Raw genomic sequence first — 22,400 nt, forward strand, 5'->3', positions numbered from 1 at the left:
ACTGGCCAGGGGTGTTTTTGAGCAGTGCTTTTATCCATATTAAGTGAAGTAAAAGTAGCTTATTTAAAAGCTTAATCACTATTTAAGCTATTTGAATTTGAACAGCACCACTGAACACTTCACTCTGCACTATAATCTCAAGATGGGGACTTATACGGCCTATACAGCATATGGGAAGGAAAAAAGCCAGTGGCTTTGGTACTATAGGTAATGCAACCTTCCACCCAAGCTTTCCTTCATTTTTCAAATTGAAGCTGCCCTCCTTTTGAAGTGCTACCAGAGTCCGTGCTTGATTACCATTAGGGACTGGAAAAAAAAAAGCAACATGGCGGTTGGCAGGTTTGGATGTTACATCCCAGAATGAGATTGAAGGGAGAGGCAGGGTGAGTGGTGAAAGGCCACAGAGCGATCCCAGAGTCTTCCACTTTCACAAGGCCCCGACTGCATCTGGGAACCAGCTGTGTTACAGTCAGTGTGTGCGTGTGGAGGAGGTTAGGCTAATATCGCTCTGGCTAATATAGCTACAGTGGAGATTCTGAACATCCACAGCAGCTGAATGCAGCCCTGTTGGATAGTGAGAGTCTGGGGATCAGAAAGAAATGAACACAGTATCACAGGGAAACAGAATGCCACACTTATGCACTCTCACTGAAAAGGAGCATATTTACAATGATACATATTTATACTTCAGTCAGAATAAACAATGTAACACCAGCCAGGTTTCCATTCAGTTGCGGAATGAAATTCAAATGAATACTCGAAACGTTGCAATGAAAGTATCCGAATCCGAGAGCAAAACATTCTACGTGACATTCGTAAAAACAGTTTTGAGAAATACGGAATGAGTTTACAGACAAAACTTTAATGCTGAGCTGTTTTGTTTAATTTTATGGCTATATTTTCAATCTTTCGACCACAGAGACTGAACACACTGGCAAATATGTCTGGAAGTGTCCCTTAATCAGCTGCAGGCATCTTATATGTGTTTACCATGCTTTTCTTTGATAAGATGAAGGTACATTTGAAATGCTTTACCAGTTTACTTGTACCTGCTGCCTTCTGTCACATTGTGTAGTTACTGCTGAACAAAAACAGAAACGTGAGCAGTCATTTGACTTTATTCTGTTTCACGTTTATATTATTTATTTGGCAAATGCATTTCTGTTGTAATTAAACCAAAAAAAAATACAAAAAAATATCCACCTCAAACTTAAATGCGCATAGAAACCTAGCTAATGATAACAATAACATTATTATTATCATTATTTTTACTACCGATATTTCCTAGAATGAGACAAAATGTCATAAGTTTGCTTGGAATGGTTTATTGGAGACGGTGAAGTAACAAAGACAATATTGCAAAAAGAAGGTTGAAATCAGTAGATTAGAAATCAATGGCTAATGTACAGACAGTGAAGAGACTAACCAAGCAAGAAACAAAACACAAACATTCAAATCAAGACTAACATGATAAAAATAATAGGTTCATATCCACCTATCCCAAAGAGTCAGGAAAACCAGAGGCTCACATACTTAAGTATGGTAGTTCTGAAAAATGATGACTCAATCAGAGGAAAAAATGAAAAACTTGAGTAGAAGTACAAAAGTATTGGCTCAAAAAAACTACTTAAGTACTGAGCAACTTATAGAACTGGAAACTGAACTTCTTAGTACATCCAGCACCTGTAAATACAGGAACTGAAGTCTATTAGGTGCACCATTCTCCCCTTACTGGATAATTTAGGTTTAAAATAAAATGACAAATCTGCAGTGTGAAAGATCCATAACAAAGCAGCACAGATGTCGTAGGCAAAGTGACATAATGCAATTAAACAGAAAAAGGAGCTACTAACAAAAACGTTAATGACTAAAACGTAACAGAAAAAGTTGATTCCTCCCAAATACACTTAAGCAGAAGTAAAAGTATCATTTGAAATGCTTAGGAAAGCACTATTTTGTACTTGAGTACCAATAACTGCGTAAATGTAACCAGGTACTTCCTACATCTGTGGAAAAACACCTGTGTTTCTCAAAATGCTACGTAAAAAAAAGTTAAATAAAAAAGATGAAATGAATGGACTAGACGCACATCAGTAAAGGCATTTCAATCAAACAGCTGACTGACCTCACAAGGTTTGAATTCACTTCATAAAAGACGTTTCACTCCAAAGCTTGCGTGACCACTTGAGAGTAATACAGAAAAAAGCTAGGTGCTTCCAACATGTACAGTGGACATATATCACCGAAGAACATACCGTTAGAGAACAGAGAAACAAACCACGGGCCATTTTTTCTGATGAGGTCATATGACAAATGACCCAAAGGAAGTAACCAAGGAACCAGATGTTTTCAAGCTCAGATATTCACTTGGACCTCGTCTGTCCAGCTATTTCAGGCAAACGCTGTACTCATTAAGGCAACCTGGCCCAATTTTAAAATGAATTTACTATAGGACGTACCGTATCTGTCACTTTAATGATTAGCCAACAAGTGTCCTGTAACAGTAACCTCTTCTTCAGTAGGAAACTTTTTTAATCACAGCATCTGTGAACATTAGGGAAACTCTCATGACATCAGATTTACACTTTAATGATATAATGCATTTCTTGACTGTATAACAGCTTAGAATTATTCTTTGGAAAGTTTCCTTACAGTAAACCAGCGGTCCTCAAACATGATTCTTGTGTACCACCGTCTTGCAAATTTTGGTGCTTTCCTGCTCCAACACACCCACTTCAACTACAAAAGGGCTTGCTAATTTGCTGATGAGTTGAATCAGGAAAGTTACAGCAGGGATAACGCTAAAATGTGCAGAAGAACCACTAAACCGTTTAATGTCACTTTTAAAACTTGATAAAATTTGCCTCTTGGAGTTAATAAGTTAAATAAAATACATAAAAACAACCTTGTAAGACTCAAAACAGTACAAATACACAGTACCTTGAGGAGCCAGAGGTGTGCGCATTGCAAGTAACGATACAATTCCGTACACAATTTACAGAAAAACAGTTTAACAACTTGTTTTTTTTTTTCTTTTTTCAGGTGGTCCCTTTGCTTGACCACTGATTTTTTTCCCCCTTGTTTCTTGTATTTTTTATCTAAACCGAACTGAAACACTCGCAGGCCTCCACCAGGGGAAATGACTTACGCCTTCTCCAGAGACTTGTAGTACTCCTTCAGCACTGTCCAGGCTTTGGGGGCCATAAAGCCCTCCGGTGGGTTCTGGCCCTCTCGAGCCATCCTCCTCATGCGTGTGCCTGAGATGAAGTCATAGTCCTCATGGCTGCAGGACACAAAAGCAGAGAGACACTGAGAACACAGTGGAGAACACTGGTGATGTAGCTGGTATGACTGGGATGGAGAATCAAACAGTGGAACAGTAATAGTCAATTAAGGCCAGTTCCTGACCCTTCCTTGCCTAATAAGTTGGGGCCATGGTGTAAATAATGTAGTTCTAGTTGTTATACATACTGTTATGTTGTTATTTTACTCAGGGTGTAACAATTTTAAGACAAACATAAAAAAAAGAACATTACAGTGTACTGATATTTAAACTGTATCACAGATACGCCCTTCTGTCTCCTCTGAGCATTTCTTATTTCTCGTCTCTCATTTACCGACAGTGGAAACCACTGTCAATGATTAAAACATCTGGGTGAACCCTATCAGGGTAAAGTGGGCAGGGAAGGGTGGGGCTTATGATGCTCAAATGACAGGCTTTTTTTTCCTGAAGTGGCTAATAAACACGAAGAGTGATTTTTTTTTTTTTGTTAATTTGTTAGAGGAAGGTGTAGCAAGCAGTTCTAATAGTTTTGAGCTAAATCTTTGCAGGATACAGTTAGAGCTCTGTAAACATTTTTAAAACATACGACATCAAACGGCAAATCAAATCTTGACCACAGAATCAAACATCTTTTCAAATGTGACAGTGGGTATCATTACCCCCCTGTTTTATACATAACAAACAAATGTACAGTATGAAAAGTTTGTTGCAGTGGCGGCAAATAATCAGTTGTGACTGTGTTAATCTTGTTGATATTAGGCTGTATATCCCCTTTATATAATACTGTACAAAAGTCAGAGACCACCCTTCATTTATGCCATTTCCAGGTAAAATGGTGATTAACTCTAAATTATTCACTTTTTCAGGAGATCTTTCTGAGGAGGTTAGTAATAGGATCATCTACATAAAGTTGAAAGTAAAATAAGTGAAAAGCAAAAATGTATTAAAAACGTGAAGAAACTGGGACTCCTAACAACTGTGTAAGACCTGGCAGACACCAAAACTGCCCCCATCAGTTAAACAGCACTTAAAGCTTTCATCTTTGAGAGAGAGGAGAGGTTCTGATCTGAAAAAATCCATAGGTGTTTCTATCCATCCTTCCACTGTGAGAAGATAACTCAGCACTATGAGCCTGAAAGGATGTTTAACTATCATAAAGCTGTTAATGAGAAAAGGAAACAGACAAAAAAGTACATTTGCAAATCAAACAAAAGCTGCTGATGTTCTCAGAACAACGGACTGACCACCCCAGAGTCCAGACCTCAACATCACTGAATGTATTCGGGATTATTGGATCATGAGAAGCAGAAAATGGAACAAACTTCTAAGACTGAACTTTGGAGGAGTGGAAAAATATCCCTGCAGTTTTCTTTGAAAAACTGAAAGTCTCATAAAAATAATGAAAGAATGAAAGGCAGGACACACTGAAGTGCTGAAAAAAAGAGTATATTTAGATGTTGAGGCCTCTGGGTAATTTTCTCAAGCAGGTTTGGCAGATTGTGATTAGAACTAGACTCTACAAAAAGGTAGATCTCCAAGACCAGGGTTGGTGACCATTGGTGTAGAGCACAGGCTCCCGACAACTGACTGAACCTCTGCCATCAAACCTTTTAGTGACCTAAAGAACCTTTTAATTGAGATTGAGAAAATGAGGTATCTGACCTTTGCACAATATATCAAAAAAATAAATTAACTCAATCACAAATTAATTCAAAAAGTGCAATAAGAAGTAATAAATGAAATGAGAAGTAATTAATGAAATGATACATAAATCTCCTATTAGTCAGAAAATGAAAGACATGAGTGAACTAAAACTGAACAGAACAAGAAAAGCCATAGAGAGACACTCATATCTTGAGACTGCTTCACGACAATAACAAAAAGAAGACAGAAAATGTAAACCTCAGACTTACACAATTAAACTGGAACTCTGCTGCACCTTCCTCATTGAACAAATGTCATCAAAAAATAAACATGGGGTCAAATATCTGACAAACACAGCTAATTGACGATAATCAGCCAGTCTAAATACAACCTCTAATGGCACCTCCACTGCACTGTTGAAGTTAACAAGATATTTGTAAGAGATTAGACATTCTTCAATTTAGACAAAGACGTTAAGAAAATAAATCCACTCTGTTCTGTGTATTTCTTCGCCACTAGCGCTGCAATGCACTCTGCTTGAAATAATCACATTTGTAAAATGTGGTTTCTTTTTGCTGCAGCTCTTCAGTGATGTGGTTTGTACACACAAGCGAAGCGTTTCGTATGGGTTTGTAGCTGGGCACGCTTAAAAATCTCAAACATTTCCAGCCACCAAGGCGAGGAAAAATCACGACAAGTCTGTTTCTGTCTTTAAGAGAACAGAACTTAATAAACCATCTTATTTCTGTTTTTTTGCAATACAGCAGCACTTTCCACTGTAGTCCTCAAGAACACCCAACAGGTCCACATTTTTGGTGTAGTTCAGCTCTCAGTATACCTAAGCAGATAATCAGTCTTCTATAATCCTTGATTACCTGGTTAAAGGATGAGAATTTGGAGCTGGGACAAAATAAGGCCAAAAATAAAGCAATAAGCCAAGAGAGGTTGTGCATTGGAATGATTTCACTACGGTTAACAGGTGTTAGACATGAGGCAAAACTAGGGAACTGAATGAGAACTGAAGCACTCGTTAACCATCTGAGGTGCCAATGTTTGAACACTGAAATCAGTGAGTGCGTTTACATGCACTTAATAATCCAATCATAATCAGATTTCTACAGCTGTCTGATTATTCAAATGGTCATGTAAACAGCATACTCTGATTTTTTAGATCAGAGTCAGGTCTAGAAATCCAATTAAGAAATCCAATAAAAAGAGCTGGATTATAGCTCAGTAATCAGTGCATGTAAACTCTAACTCTGATTTCCTTCGGATTTCTCAGTCTGTACGTGTGAAAACAGACGGCAGCACCAGATATAAGCAAACACTTTTGGAGCGATGCTGAAACCAACTACATGCTTGACGAAATGAGCAATTTAAATATTCTTCATCTTCTAGATGATGCATGTTTATTTTCTTAGGTAACATGGTGTGAAGTTTTTTTTTGTTTTTTTTTTTTAAAAAAAAGCCACAGCATCAAGTTTGAGTTTTACATTACGTTTACGTCACATCTTCTTCTGTGAGTTCACTGTCTGGTTGTAAAGCAGAAATCTGATTACTGCCTGACCCATGTAGACCCAGAGTGACTGATTAGTCAAGTGCATGTAAACGCACTCACTATTTGGGTCAGTTTCCTTTATATCACTCATCCGACACTAAACCCTACCGATTCCCCTGAATTTCAATGAAGTCCTGGATAGCCAATCATGAAGTCCTACAAATATATCACAATTAGTCAGAATGCACATCCCTATGCAAAACAACAAAACAAAGCACAATATGATAAAATTCACCAATGTTAAATAAATAGTTTAATTTAATAACATTAAAGTAACAAACAATTCTTCTCCCAAATAGTAGACTATGTATTCCATGCAAAATAACAAACATGTCTACATAATTCTTATATATTTTTTAAACTTAACACATAAATACAGAATTCAATTAATGTGTGTATATATATTGAGTGCTTTACAGTGGCTTCAAACTTCTCTCGGCCAATCAAAGTTTAGAACCTGAACTGTCCGTTTTATAAACGTCTGCTCATCAAAACTCAGAATGAAGTCATAAAGGATGCAAAGCTGCTTCATCAGGAGCTGAAACACCATCAGTGGACATCCCTGAATGAGACTGAAACACCCCATGCAGCCAAATGAGAAACAGCTTGGACTGATTTGAGCTATTACACTTTGCAGGGAGACTTTAAGGGAGATCGCAGGCAATTAGGCTTAGCATCCACACTCGCTTCGACTCTGGCCCAGCCCATGGCTGCTCCAGGAGCAGACAGAATGCCATAAATTTGCAAAGGCGCCAAGCCGGGCCCTTTGAAATTCAGATGGGGAGCTAGGTTCTCGCTCCCCTCCCTAATCACTCGCTCCAGGATGGAAGAGGCAGGAAAGAAGTAAAGGGGGACGGAGGGAAGGAGACTGCCAAGGAGTGTCTAGGGCCTGACAGATTGTATCAACACCAAATCTATCTCCCTCACACTTTATTTTCAGCTATGTGGTAGAATATGTAGTAGCACTGGATTTGGATCAGAACCATCACACATTATTTCACATGAGAGAACAGTCCAGCATGTGTAATGCAGCTTTTCTTATGAAGATCATTTACTTTAATTGCAGTGCAAAGTCAGAGACCATCCTTCATTTATTTAATTTCTAGTCAAAATGGTCATTAGGTACAAGTAATTCATTTTTCCAGAGATATTTCTGAGGAGATTAGATTAGAACTAGAGTTCAAAAATTATTATGATACAAAGTAATTGGCATTCCTAACAACCATACAACCCCTGGTAGACCACCAAAACCATCACACTCAGATAAACCATACTTCAAGAAAACAACTCAACGCTATGGGTCTGAAAGGATGTGTAGATGTGCAAAAGTCATTACTGAGAAAAGAAAAAAGACAAAACAGAACAACATTTGAAAATCAAACAAATAAACTGCTGGTGTTCTCAGAACAATGGACTGACCACCTCGGAGTTAAGACCTCAATATTCTGTTTGGGTTTACTTGGATTAAGAAGAGCAGAAAACACAACCAACTTCTAGGACTGAACTTTGAAATATTTCTGCAGTCTCTTGAAAAAAATGAAAACTGTAATGAAGAGTGGACACACTAAATACTGAATATCTTGATATTATATTTAGTTGTTGAGACATCTGAGTAATTTGCTCTTACATATATGTTTTTTTTTTTCCTTTGATGCTGAAAAATGAATAATGTTTTGATTGGAACTGTGGTCTCTGACTTTTGCACAGTACTATATAGATCCCACTCATCATTACTGAGGCCTCAAGCAAGTCATGAAAAAAAAGGGTGGAAAAAGAAAGACTTGGAACTTCAGGTACTGAGTGTATTTGTGACATACACATCAAACATTCTGCTCTTGTACAGACCTCACAAAGATTGTTTTCCAGTTACGTCTTCCCAAACACACCAAACAATCACATACTTGTAGAGTGCAGTCAATTTTCCTTCCAAGAACTTCAAATAAAAATGTATTTTGAGGAAGTGAAATGTTTAAAACATGTATTTATTCTAGCCCTGGATGGACAACAACTTCTGGTGGTTTGCTGGAAGATCTACATCTGAGAAGGATGACCCTGCATACCAGAGCAGTGTATGACAAGCATCAAAGACTCCATACAGGAGACAGAGAAGACAAAAAGGTTCAGCTGACTGAGGGAAGCGACTGTTGTGCTTCCAACAAGGATTCAGATGGGACAGTTCGACCAGTGCTTAATTTCTTACAGTTGAGCCTCCACAAAATCAAGTTAATTAAGGGCAAACAGCTTTCAGCAAACTTGGTTCTTCCGCCTTTTCTGAAAACTGCTGGCAAAGAATGCTCGCTTGCTAGGTTCATACAGGCCTACAGGAAGACGATCTTTGTCATTTTGATGAGCTTTCACATCAGAATGCTTTCTGGAACATGGGGTGAGAAGGCAGTTAATTTGATAGTGGAGAGCGCTATTAATTACAGGAACACAGCAAGATTTCTGTTAGTCATCGCCCGCAATACTCAGATGCTGCCGCGTAATTAGCAGCAGCTCTCCGTGATTTCTGGACGACTTCAAAGAACTGAGAAAAGCCACAGAACTTTGTAAAATCCTCAAAAAACCAAAACAGTTCCTGTTATTCTTGGCCTTATGTTTCTCCGTAGATAACAGAGGAAGCCGGACACACATGGAAGTTACATTCGAGAAGCCGAATGATCGATTTTCGAACGCATTGGAGAAAACACATAAAATGTTCACAGACTGGGCAAATTCCTGCCATCAGTAGACTGTGTCGATCCCCCCTCTTCTGTTGATTGAAGACTACAGTTTTACAAACCTCTTATGATATCACTTACTAAGTAAATGCACAAAGTGGGCAATTACATCCACATGCTTTAATGAAAAGACTCCTGCTTAGGATGTCACACACTTTCTTCTTTTTTCTTAATATTGTGGCTGGTCTACCCTTCACAGTGTTACATTACATTCAGATCAAAAAGAGGAAGCATCTAATAGATGACAGATACCAGAACACAACTGCAGTACCCATTTTCTAGTTTAGGCAGAATGTATATCAACACAAAAGAAACGACAAAGGCAAACTTACTTTTTGGGGTCATAAAAGTCCATGGCCTTCTTGATCTTGTTATACGCTGCCACTTTGAAAGGCACGATCTCCAGTGAAATAAGTCCAGGGGCCATGGTGAGGACCTTGGCGCCGTGAGTAGGCTCATACAGGTCTTTACCTGTATCCGGGTGGGGCATGCCAGCTGGGTCTCGGCCCACGATGTAGAAATTCGCACCGGCAACCATCCGAGCTCTGCAGTGCCACTGCACCTGGGGGAGAACAGAATCAGGAGAACTTTATCAGCAGGTAAGAACATCAGCCTCGCTTCAACACCTGAAGGTAGGGCTGTGCCTGTAACACAATTTGAATACAGAGCTAACTGTGTATAAAATAACTAAACAATTACACCATTTTAAAATACCTGTCTGTAAAATATGGAAACCTATTTCGCAGTATTATTGAAAACCTCACCCAGCCCTTTCCATACATCCCCTTTAACATGTGAAGCTGAGAGTAATTAAGCTGGAAGGGGTTAAGTGTGAGCGCAAGCAGGAGCTGAACTGAAGTGGCAAGCCAGTAAGCCCGATGATTTGGCAATTTACCTGCATAGAACAGAGTACAATTCCCACAAAATTACCAGGATGGCTCATGTGAACAGAAGCTGATACATTTCAGGGAAAGTTGAGTAAAGTATCAGCTTCTGTCACAGTCAGACTTTTAGTTTATGAGTGGAAAACATCATGAGAGTGCATTTTTCATGATTCTAGGGGCAGACCACTGCTCCTTCATGCATGCATTGCTACTACTGCATAAAAGTGACGCAGCATCGTCACAAAGAGGAACATTTATTTTTAGTGTCCAGTTTTTGTGAGAGAAACATGTTGCAGAAGTGTATATTTTATACATAACTTTTAAAAGAATGTCAGACAAATGCTATTGGCCCATTCATCATGAAACACTGATGCAATGAAAAGGGCAGCTGGCGATTTCCAAAAGTGTCAAACATTTAACAAAAAGAAAAATGGAGACAAAAGGTTTTGTTCTGACAGCGACAACCGGGTAGAGGCTGGAGACTGCCATGAGAAATATATTCTCAGAAAGACTAGTTTATGTTAACGGGTCCTTGAGTCGTTTAACCGCTTCAGGTGCCAGTATTTGACTACCGAAATCATTTTTTGGATATTTGTTCCATTTCAACACAGGAAGATGGAGAAAATACATAGACTAATAATTCAATTAAATGGCACTGTAAAATAATAAGACTGTAAAATGTCTAAAGACTTGCTCATATTTGTGAGTAAGGATGTATGTTATATTTTGCCAGTCCAAAACAATGAAGGCCTAAGCGTCAGTGCATTGAAAAGAATGTGACTGAGAGGTCACATGTAGTGCATCTTCACTGCTGACTACTTTGGCTGATTAAGTCTCTGACACTTGTTGCCACATCGTCCAAGAAGGCGATTCCTCGCCACGTCGTACTAGCTAATATAGCCGTAGTTTTAGCTCACATCCGTGGAGGCATCCTCTGTAACCAATTCAACAAAATGTCTAGTGGGTTTTTTTACATATAATATGTTTTGAAATGTATTCCTCTGCTTGCTGCTAAATTTTTGTGCTCTTTAGCCTCGTAACACTTGTGCGATCATGTTTTTTTTTTGTTGCCATGGTTAATCAAATACCTGTCCATTGACTCTTCACCAAACCTCCAATATCAAAATTAGCCAAACTGCACTCTCAGCTAGAAGGTATCAAACCTTTTTGTGTTAATGCTCTCCAGCTCGCACTGACTTTATTGTAACTGCTGTATTCTGTAAAAGTCAAAATCAGTCCTGTACCACTTTCCTCCTGTTGGTGAGGTTGAAAAGTTGTGTTGTGAAGGAGTGAGCTTACTATACTACTGTCTTACTGTAAATTATACAAAATAAAGGGGTAAATTAATTACTTTCTTTTCTTTATCACCAGCAGTTGATCAGTTTTTACAGCCACAGGAGCCTATAACCACAGCCACTCAGTTAACAGACTCCAAGCACAGGCCTACTGACATATTTTTGAAAGCAGTGCTCCCTTTCTCAGTAACATGCTGAATTAGTTATAACATGAGAAAGAAGCAGTGAACAGAATAAGTGAACAAGTAGTTTTGAAAATGAACAGTTAAAGGGAAAAAAACCTCCAAAACACGTTTGTTCTGAAAGGAGCAGAAACATGTACGGCTATGCCGCACAGGCATTTCGACAGAGACGCACGATCTGGACTGGCCTATATCAGAGGAGATGTGTGTTTGTGAAAGTGAACAGGTCCTTTATTTCCTCCTCGTAAGTCATTGAATCTAATAGCCGCTTCCTGCGGGCTTGCTTCAGAGCTCCAGAACCCTGTCTGCTCTTAATAAACCACTAATGTCCCCAGCCAAATGATTAAAGGACAGCGGACTTCAAAACAGATAGAGTATATTCCATCAGCGACAATTTGTGTCAGAGGAACGCTCCTAGGGTTCTTTCTTTCTCCAAAAAGATTGTACACAGGGGCCACTGAAAGATCTGCTCTGAGAAAGCTGGTTGTGTTTAGAGGCAGCGCAAAGAGGCATAAATCAACTGAGATCGGTCAGTAAAGAGGCGTGTGTGTACGTGATGAGCCTGTCTCAGCTGTCTGCAGCTTCACTCATGTGGCCCATTTCAGAGGTTCTGCACTTCAGGACCATTTCAGGCACTGAGAGAGTGACACTGAACAGCAGCCTAGCATACAAGCTATGAGAAAAATGAGAAAAAACATGTGCCTGTAGAAAATTCCACTTCAAAATGCAGCCCCTAAAAGGCCCATATTCTACATTTTACTTGTTTCTCATTGTTTCCCTGAAGTCTACTTATAATATTTAGTAGAATTGTGTGCACCAAAAAGTGTCCTAATTTTTTTTTAACATTACCATTTACCAACCTCTCAACCCTACGACGGCGTTTTAGTGCCACTGTTAATACAAATAAAAAAAGTAGACTTAGAGAAAAAAAGTTGTAATATATTTCAAGAAAAAAGTCGTATAATTACGACATTAAAGTGGCATTAATACCAGGAAAGGTTGCAATATTGTGGCCAAAGGCAGCACCTCCTCGTGTTAAAATGAAGGGTGGTGAGGAGTTGGTGGAGTTATACTCATATCGATTTTACCCATAAGGAAACACTCCGTCTCCCTGTCTCTCCTGACACATCAGCACCAGCCTGTTATTAGTATAAGAAACGGCTGAAATGGCTGAGCAGGAAACTGTTTATTTAGATGAAGGAACCAGACGGGCTCGGAGGAAACTGTCTGTTTTGTTGAAGGAGAATTGCAGGCAGTGTCCGTCTACATGGCTATCGGTGGCTACATCTCTGTGTCATTCAAAGAGTGCATGAAGTTTCACTGACAATGAGAATGATAATCAAAATGATCAATCCACAAAGAGACAGGAGTGTGTGGAACTCCATCACGCCAGTACAGCAACCGAGACCCCAGCGCATTATTAACAGTGGCCTTAAAACACTGTCATACAACCCAGACAGTTTTGTCATTGTGCCTTTAAGACTGACGTACGTAAGGCCCTGTTTACACTTGGGTCCTGTATCTGGATGTTGCCCGTTTACACATTTAAAAAACGTGTTCAAATCTAGCTGTCTTGATCCTGAGGTAGTCAAGCATTCATTGTGATCAGATCTGTGTGTGTGTATGAACGCAATGTTGCCAGCTTGGCTACTTTCACAGTCTAACGTCATGTGCACTCCACCCACTTGCAATATCATTCCCGTCTCGTCCATCAAAACCATTTATTTTTTGGCGTTTTCATATGTATTCAAATGTAGGCTTATAAATGTAAAACTGGAAAAGAAATCTGCTGCCTGAGGATAGTAGACAGATCACCCACCACTCCTAGATGTAATTTTAACCTGCTTTTTCCCAACTGTGCTTCTATTGTGGGTGCTAATACATAAATACATTATTACCTATGTTTTCTTTATTTACTACTTGAAATGCCTGAAACATTTTCTCCGCAACTGTGAGTTGTTTTATGAAGCATTAAACAAACCACAATCTGTATAGACCCCGCTGCCTACTCTGCTCAGCCAAAGCCAGCCTGATTCAGTAACCCAAATACGCTGCAGAGAAACAGAATCCAATCATCATAAAGCTACGTTTGAAAAGCACAAGTCTAAACGTGCCATGCCTTGATTACATGATGATCCAATCTACAGTCATTACAAGTACAACCAATTTTAGCTACTATGTAAACACAGCTAGCAGGTGAGGTGGCTATTCAGCCAATCTGGCCACATTAGGCTTGTATTTTAAGAGTCATTTTAATCGTTATTAAACAATGACTAAGAAAAGGCAATTAAATCATTAACTGCAATTATTAATGACATTTACTTGTCAGCAAAAATTTTATCTCTGTTCTGAATGGCTGCCCTGTATTGTTCCACTGAAATCCTCAGGGACATAGGATAAAGTATACTAAATCCATCCTATTAGAATGTGTGGATTATTTGGAACACTGTAATTATACATTCGCTTTCCAACCATGACTTGGCCCCTTTGAACATCTCACACAAAGATGCCATATTTCTAGTAATAAGCTAGTAAGTAAGCCTGTCAACTGGTCCAGACAAGCTTTCCGTCATGGCTAATCACATTAGCATTTCTGGGTGGAGCCTTTCTTTAACTACACCAATCCCCACTGGAAAGAATAGTACTTAATCACGCTGGGCCTTTTCTATTAAAACAGTTAGCACATATTAAATGTGTCTACACTTGTAATCAGCAACAAAAATCAATGACTGGAGAGTGACCACAGACTCATTCAATCATTAACTTCATTAGCCCCAGCTCTGCTTACCTCAGTGGGGCCGGCATACATCATGGGTGAGGGAAAGATGGCTACAATGGTGGAGTTGGGGTCCAGCACACCCTCCTCCAGCACAGCAGCGTGCTGCCTCATGCGCCAGGGCAGGGGCACGTCGTCGTCTTTGGTCCAGCCACCCAGTGGGTGCAGCAGCAGAACAGGCCGTCGATAACCGCGCTCAATCAGGCGCCTTTGAGTGTCCTGCATGAGCAGAGCATGACCGTTGTGGACTGGATTTCTTAACTGGAACGCAAACACTGCGTCTGAGATGGGGAAAATCAGATAGAGAAATATAGAAGGAGGAAGACGGGAGTAGAAGGACAGAAATAAAGAAAGAGATGGAGAAGAGAGAGAAAGAAAGAGAGAAATAAACAGAGACAGATATGAAGGAGGGAGAGAAAGGGGAAGGTAGTTATTCTGGATCTCTAGATGATCACCTCAATAAACCTGCTTTCTGATTAATTAATCTCTCACTATTGTGATTTTTCAGTAATAAAGTAAAGTAGTAAAAATTCAAATTAAAACATTAAAACATAAATCATAAAAGATTTATGGTCATATGTAATAAGCACAAATATATACAGGGTTCCACAAACCAAAAAATCAGCTAAAATAAACAATACAGACATGGACAAAACATGGAGCCTATCCCAGCAGTCACTGGGTGGAAGGCAGGATACACCCTGGACAGGTCACCAGTCCATCGAAGGGCAGACAGACAGACATACACATTCACACACAAATTCAAACCCAGGGGCAATTTAGCATGTCCAATTAGCTTGACTGCATGCCTTTGGACTGGGAGGAAACCGGAGTACCCGGAGGAAACCCACGCAGACACAGGGAGAACATGCAAACTCCACACAGAAAGGACTCTGGTCGCCTGGCCGGGGAATCAAACCCAGGCTACCCACTGCGTCACCGTGCAGCCTCCGAGCAAATAGGGTTCTATATATATATCCAATAAAGAGTTGATGATGATGTAACAACAGCTGAACCCTTTTTGTTGCTATACAGAACCATTTCTAAAGGTTCCTTAAGGAACCATCTACAGAATAAGGAAAAACATTTAACCATGCACAGAACCACTTAGAAACAGGGCCTGGGTGTACCCTTGCCTATGTGTGTTACCTGCGTTCATCTCTTTGAACTTCTGTTTGAGCTCTGTGGGGGTGAGGCGGTAGGCGTCCAGGCCGTCGTTCCAGTAGATTCGGTCCAGCACCTCCAGGTCTCCTCCTACCAGCCAGTCGCCACTCTCCATCACCATCTGAAACAGCACACACAGCTGTGAGGAGTGTCCTGAAGCCACTCATAGAGTAGAGGCCTGATGGAATGAAAGATACCCTGAGATGAAGGCAGTACTCAGCTCTAGGATGACACCTACACACACTTGCACTGAAATGGGCACACACAGCAGAGGAAACTCAGCCTGCTAATTCTTGTTTGATTAGCGTAAAGTTTCCTGGTATACAAGTTCTATTTCACTGTCCATATTGCTTATAATTAGGGCTGCAATGAGTAGTAGATGTTGATTATGGGAAAAAGTCAATGGCTCTGTTTAAATCTGACGTTAAAATCTGTCCTGATCCGATCCTACGTAGACAGATCTAAGTAGAGGTCTGAACAGGGTACAATGTGTCTTGGAGGTCACAAAAACCACCTTTAGAAGTGGTCAGGGGTGCATAGGACCACATATTTACAGTGTGAACGCTGAAGTATCTCAGTGTCTCTGACAAGATGGGAGGACTGCCTGTGTCAACTGCCTTATCACTGTGAGGCTAGCTGGGAAAAAACATTAGTGTCACCTCCAGTTAAGATAGGGTAGCTATCTAGCTAGCTGATGTACAAGAGTGATCCATGTGGCTGGAGTGCCAACGAAACTAGTCATGAAATCAGATTATAAGCCATCACTGGAGATGCATTAAAGACAATAGAAATTCCAGGTGTAAACACCTATATGTTACAGCAGTACATATGTGATCAGATCACTCAAGATAGATGGTAATACCAGGTATAAACAGGGCCAACACATTGTTTAATTAAAAACGGGGAAAAGAGTGTGGCTTGTTTCATTACACCATAAATCACTTGTCACACAGACAGGAGGGTAAGTAGGAAGAAATAGCAGAAGGAATAACGGTTCAAGTAGTTGATTAATTGAATGTTAGGCAATAGATTCATCAAATATCCAAAAAAATTGTTAGTTGCAGGCCTAAGTAGGACAGTAAAGAACCAACTGCAACCCCTAAATCATAATTAGGCATGAAGTTCAGAATTGTATGTATTTTAGCAAATCGCTGTGCCTGCTGCTCCTTTTCCACTCGCACAGAGTGGATTTTAAACATGACACCACTGCCTGTTTGACCAGCACAAACCTGGAACACTACTGTTAAACTGTATGATTTACCTAACACCCAAAAAGTAGCTGATAACCTGTCTGAATATGAACTTGAAATGCACATTTTTTCAATATTTATTCTAGAAAAAGGACTTAGCTGACATTCTTTGAAGTGTTAGTCTGGTCAGTGTTAACAGGAGGGACTGTAAGGACACCAGTCTTAAAGTGCTCTGTTAGATTTAAGACCACTGGGACCGAGAGAGCTGTTTCACACCCACCGCTCACTTTACGACCATGGAAACTCCTAAACATCACAGGCAGAGGGGTTTAAGGAGTGAGCATGAATGGGTGGGAGAAAAACAGAAGAAAGAGTGAGAGAGGGGACACGAGTGAGGAAGAGTGAGAGGGGGGAAAAAAAGAGAGAGTGAAAGAGAGAGAAATAGAGAAAGAGAAAAAAAAAAAGAGTGAGAAACAAATTAAGAGATAGAGAAAACCGTCCTTGAATAATTTGCCTAACGTCCCAAAAGAGAGAAAGAATGAGTGAGACTGAGAAAAAGAGAGGAGACAGAGAGAAATAGAGTAAATGGGTAGAAGACAAAGAGACAAGAAAGACACAGGAGGTGAGCGAAAGAGAGAGCGCTAAAGACTTTTAGCAGACACTGAAAGCTGTGAGGGGGAGAGAGAGAGAGAGACACAGACAGAGAGAGGAGAGACAAAGTGAGACAGAGAGAAAGAGTGAGGGATAGAGTGAGAACGAGAGAGAATGAGAGAGAATATGAGCGAATGAGTAATATTGAAAAGTAAGAGGTGATTCTAGGTAAGCTGCAGAAATGTTGGTATGAACAGCGTAGTGAGGGAATCTGTCTTTCTTTGGCCTGAATACCAGAACAGCAGCAGCATTTGGGTAATTAATGATCAGAGAGGAGCTCAAAACGGAAAAGAAAGCTGCTCAGATTCTGCACTGCCTGCTTGCTGCAGTGCACCTGTAGAGGAAAAACTACATCCATCATGCAAAACTGAATAATATGGAAAAACAAAAGAAAGAAAAAATGCCAGAGTGATTGAGATATTACTGTGTTTGCTAAAGCAGCTGAGCCCCCCTCTCTCTCCCTCCATCACCAAAGGCAGTATTTTACGAGAAACCGTGCGTGGAAAGTCCATAATCACCCATGTGCCTTCCCGCCTCTTACATATAAGCGCTCTGCTCGGGTAAATATTCGGCACGGCCCCATTTCCGCTGCGGAGAAATAACACACACGGACAGTGGGAATAAACAGGAAAAAGTGGATTTACTGCATACAATTGAACCCAGGTTATCCAGCCCTCGCCCTGCTGACTGACACACTTCAGCCCAGGAATTCCACACACACACATACATGCACTACTCACAGTGCCCGTTTCATCAGTGATAACCGTATCAAGCTGTACAGACACAGTCATGCACATATTTGGTTGAGCAATGTCAAATACGTCAATGCTAAGGCCAATATCACGGCACATTCCTTGTCTGCCACACAAAAACACAGCGGTAGAGCTCGAAATATTTGTCCGAACATGACAGGACCAACAGTTCCTGAGGGATCTGGTAGGATTGGACATAATTTCTTAAACATTTGCCTTGGGTCAGAGACACATGATCCGGACTGGCCTATATGGCCTATAACACTCCTAATTCATTGTTACATTACCATTTTCCAAAGTCTCGACCCAAACTTTGTTTGTTTCCTTTTGATGTATATGTAAATGATCTTTGTTCTGACTGGCTGCCATGCATTGTGCCACACTCAAAACAGCAGTCTAGGCTGAAATGTACAAAACAAACTGTTACGTTTGTACTGGACATGATGTATACTTTAGCCTCGTTCAAATTCTCTCGTTCCACCTTATATGGTGCAGCAGTTACATTCTGGTGCCTCAGGCACAATTTAAGGTGGAACGGGAAAATTCGAACAGGAAGCTGGCGAATGAGAAGCTGACTTCAACCTCATAAAAAATACTGCACATACTGACTCATATTTACATCCAAGATGGTAAAATGGACATAAAATGCTGTGGCTCCCAAGGTGGTTTGATTTTTGTTGCATGGACAAAATGGCTCTTCTTAACATTTGGGTTGCCGACCTCTGGCTTATAGAAAAGTTTATCCAGACTAAAAACTTTTTGGTCAAATTAAAATTTTGGTCAAAAGCATTGCTTGATGAATTAATTTGGCATAAACCTAATTTTTAATAGCTGATAATTAATTAAATTAATATTTTAGATTTTATCTAGTGATGATCTGATGACTGCTGCCACCGCATAGTAACATAAGAGGTCCTTTAATTAGCAATGTGGGGTTTAATTCAGTGTCTTGTTGGTGATAGCCAGGCTAGAGTCAGGTTCAAACGGAATTTTGCTGGGATGCAGTCAAAAATGTGCGATGTAGGGTCATGTTTGGGCATCATGTTCTTGGGTTGCATTCGGATCAGAAGTTCAAGCAGTGGCATGAGACATGGATCAACTGAAAGATTAGTAAACACTGTCAAATGTTATAACTCGACCTCGTACTGACTTATCTAAATCAGTGGTTCTTAACCCTGGTTAACATTTCAGGGTTTTCCTGTTATGATACACCCACTCAGCTCAGGAGGGGATTCTTAATGAGCCGATTAGCTCAATCAGGTGAGTTAGAGTTGGAAACCACCAGAATATCCAGTGCAGGGGGACTCCAGCAACAGGATTTGGAGCCACTGATCTAAATGATATTAACACGCAATCATTATCATTAAAGCAGGAACAGAGGGAGTTACGCCAGACGTCTAAAGATTCTCTGACAGGTTAAGAGCCAGGAAACACAGTGAGAAAGCACTGCCAAATTCTTTTTGCCTAAATCACCTCCAACCTGAATGTGTGTGCTTTATGCAAAGAACATCCCACTCCAGCAAAGGCACATGGTGCCAAAGCAATAAATAGGGTTTAACTATTACCGTATTTTCAATAAGTGCAATTTTTACAATTGTCATTGGTCAGGGCGAATGGCCTCATTGCGGTTGGAGGCAGACGGGCTGGACCCTTCCAGAGTCCGCAAGCTTTCCTCCACTGGCGCCCACTTAAAAAGGGGACTGGAGCGGCCCGGCCGGTTTGTGAACCATTAAAGTGTACCTGAGCCTCTCGTCCGTTCTCACAGATGGAAACAATTGTTCAGTATTTACTCTGATATATTTGGAAGAGGAAGGTGAGAGGGGGATGGGGGGAGGGGTCTAACCTAACACTGTGTAAATAGAATGCTGAGCAAGAAATCCAAGCAAAACGTGTGTGAAATGCAGGAGGTGGGGGATAAAAGGATTACAAGAGAAAGTGAGAGAGACAGAGAGAGCATGGAAGAGAGAGCTAAGAGCGAGGGCATGATGGATATGTCTTTTATCAGAAGGAAAAGATATATATACATAGCGTGAATCTCTTTACAGCAGCTCTCATTGTCACTGACTACGGAAAATAATGAAAATATGGCAGATCAGCCTGGACAAGTTTGATGCTGCATCTTAAAGCCTAATTATTGCCTGTCCCTTTGTCCATTTTCATAGCGCTACCACATTCCTACAGATCTGCATGAGGAATCATGTACTACACAACAAGAGAACACTGACTACTTTCCTGTTCTGTTGCGTGATGAGAAATGGACACAGATACCAGACAAGGGTACAGATAGCTCTGGGTTTGGGTTTGTAACCACACTGTGGTAATGAACAATGGTTGTTTAAAAAAAAAATTTATAAATTAAAACATTCTCCTCATTGTGTAAATCTGATATGCTATTCAGACTAATCATCAAGCTCTTCTGCAGCTAACACGCACTGCATAGAGCAACCTTTTCATGAATGAGACCAAAGTAGTGCACAAGCAGGCAGCTGATCAGATAAGCCCTGTGCTGACGCAGCCCTGACTGCAGAAATATTCATGAACTGGTGACGTCTGGATGTGAATGCTTCATTTTTGTCCCTCACTGGACACCAGCTTTTCAAAAAGTATTCATGCAGGCCACTATTCAGAGCTGACATCATCCACAGAATTACTGCAATAAACAACACCATCATGATGCAAATCAATTTACAAAGTACCTCATGTGAGCGTCAAAGAGCCTTACCCTGGAACTCGGATTTTCCCTAATAGTAGTATAATTACTATATAATTACCAACTGGGCTTCTAACGTTACTTAATAATATATAATGGTTACGTTTTGCACAGAACAGGCAGCATGCGGCACAGTCAACATCCAGTGGCTTGCAGTGTTTGTCTGGTTGGAAAGAACATAAATCTCTGTTATGATCTTTCCTAGTGGCGTTCGAATCATACATGTGTGTTATTAATTAGTCAGTAATGTTCTGTCTTGTTAAGACTATTAAGTGCAGTCTTTTCTACTATAACGTTTTACCTAATCATGTATTAGAATTACTATATAATGGGAAAATTAAGAATAAAAGACACAAGGCACGACAGAGAAGGAAAGAATAATAATTTTAGGGCAATATCAGCCCTTAATAACTATCGGAAAATAGAACAATAAAAATGATCGACCCAAGGCTAAAGAGAATGGCAGTGAAAGATGGCATAAACCGTCATATTCTGACCAGTACACAATCAGAAACAAATGTGTACCATTATGAACTGACGTCACTGGCTATCTAGACAGGTTATGTTACAAAGCAGGAATTCCCTCTAAGGTGACTAAAACTGAAGATAGTTCAATATGAATATCCCTTACCTCTCTTTTTCTGCTGGACAGGCTTCATTTATCTGGCTAACTGACAATCCAAGCTTTGTGAAATACCCCCCTGCACAAAGCCATGACTGGTACACGTGAGGTGATCTAGTGATGCTAGCGTAAATCTGGGACTCCACGTCTCTGACCTTGATGTAGGGGTGGTCCTTGCAGGTGGTGCCCCACTGCCGTGCGCAGCGCTCCTCTTTTCGGTGCTCATAGAACTCTGGGTTGCGCAGGATGGCCACCCGCCGGCCGCCGTAGACCAGCGCCACCGCTGTGCAGCCGTCTAGACGTTCCTTGTCTGCGCCCGAGACGGGCAGGACCACCGGCACCGACATGTTAATAACCCCTCCTATGGGGAGAGGGCAAAGGTCAAACACACGCCACATACATCAGCAGCTCACAGTGGGCTCCAATGCTGTGAAAAAGAAAAAACCCAAGAGGCAAAGGCAGGTATAGTTACGGATATATGGGGAGACAAGGTGGGGAGGAGGGAGAGAACCTTATAGCTTTATTTGAGGGCTGAATGTGAAGGCTGCATGAGACTTCATGAAGTGCTGAAACGCTAATATTGCTGTCTGGCAGAGTCATTGGCTCCTACACCTTGACTGAACCAACATGAGCTGCGAACTTTTAAACAGCCTTTTTTGAATCCTCTCAGTGCTTCACAAAGTAGCTGAAGCAGCTGGTTCCCATAAGACAAAGGCCTCTGAGCATCCAAGCACTGGCTGTGCGCAATCTTTTCCAACAGCTCGGTCAGGAGCAGGCTAACATCATAAATATCAAGCAAAGACCTCTCAATACGATGAAGCTAGATGTCTGACTGGGCCCCAAAGCCATAGTCAGTACTTGATGATATTATCATGGGGAAAGAGCCACTTTCCCCCACCATCAGCACACCATCTGAGCATTTTCAGAGTATCTTTCAGCGCACACAGAAAAAAAGCCATAAACATGGAC

General features: G+C 40.6%; 1 protein-coding gene across 1 annotated transcript in view; it reads right to left on the reverse strand.

Moving 5' to 3' along the window:
* Positions 1–1,309: 1,309 nt before the first annotated feature.
* Positions 1,310–22,400, reverse strand: part of papss1 (3'-phosphoadenosine 5'-phosphosulfate synthase 1) — a 35,618-nt gene continuing 14,527 nt past the window's right edge. The window contains exons 8-12 of the mRNA XM_036574970.1: positions 21,587–21,792; positions 15,492–15,627; positions 14,355–14,623; positions 9,538–9,767; positions 1,310–3,283 (exon numbers count right to left, since the gene is read on the reverse strand). Of these exons, the coding sequence (XP_036430863.1) occupies positions 3,145–3,283; positions 9,538–9,767; positions 14,355–14,623; positions 15,492–15,627; positions 21,587–21,792 (980 nt within the window). The 3' untranslated portion in view covers positions 1,310–3,144. The remainder of the gene's footprint in view (positions 3,284–9,537; positions 9,768–14,354; positions 14,624–15,491; positions 15,628–21,586; positions 21,793–22,400) is intronic.

Source organism: Colossoma macropomum, unplaced genomic scaffold (genome assembly GCF_904425465.1).
Source record: "Colossoma macropomum unplaced genomic scaffold, Colossoma_macropomum, whole genome shotgun sequence".
NCBI lineage: Eukaryota > Metazoa > Chordata > Actinopteri > Characiformes > Serrasalmidae > Colossoma > Colossoma macropomum.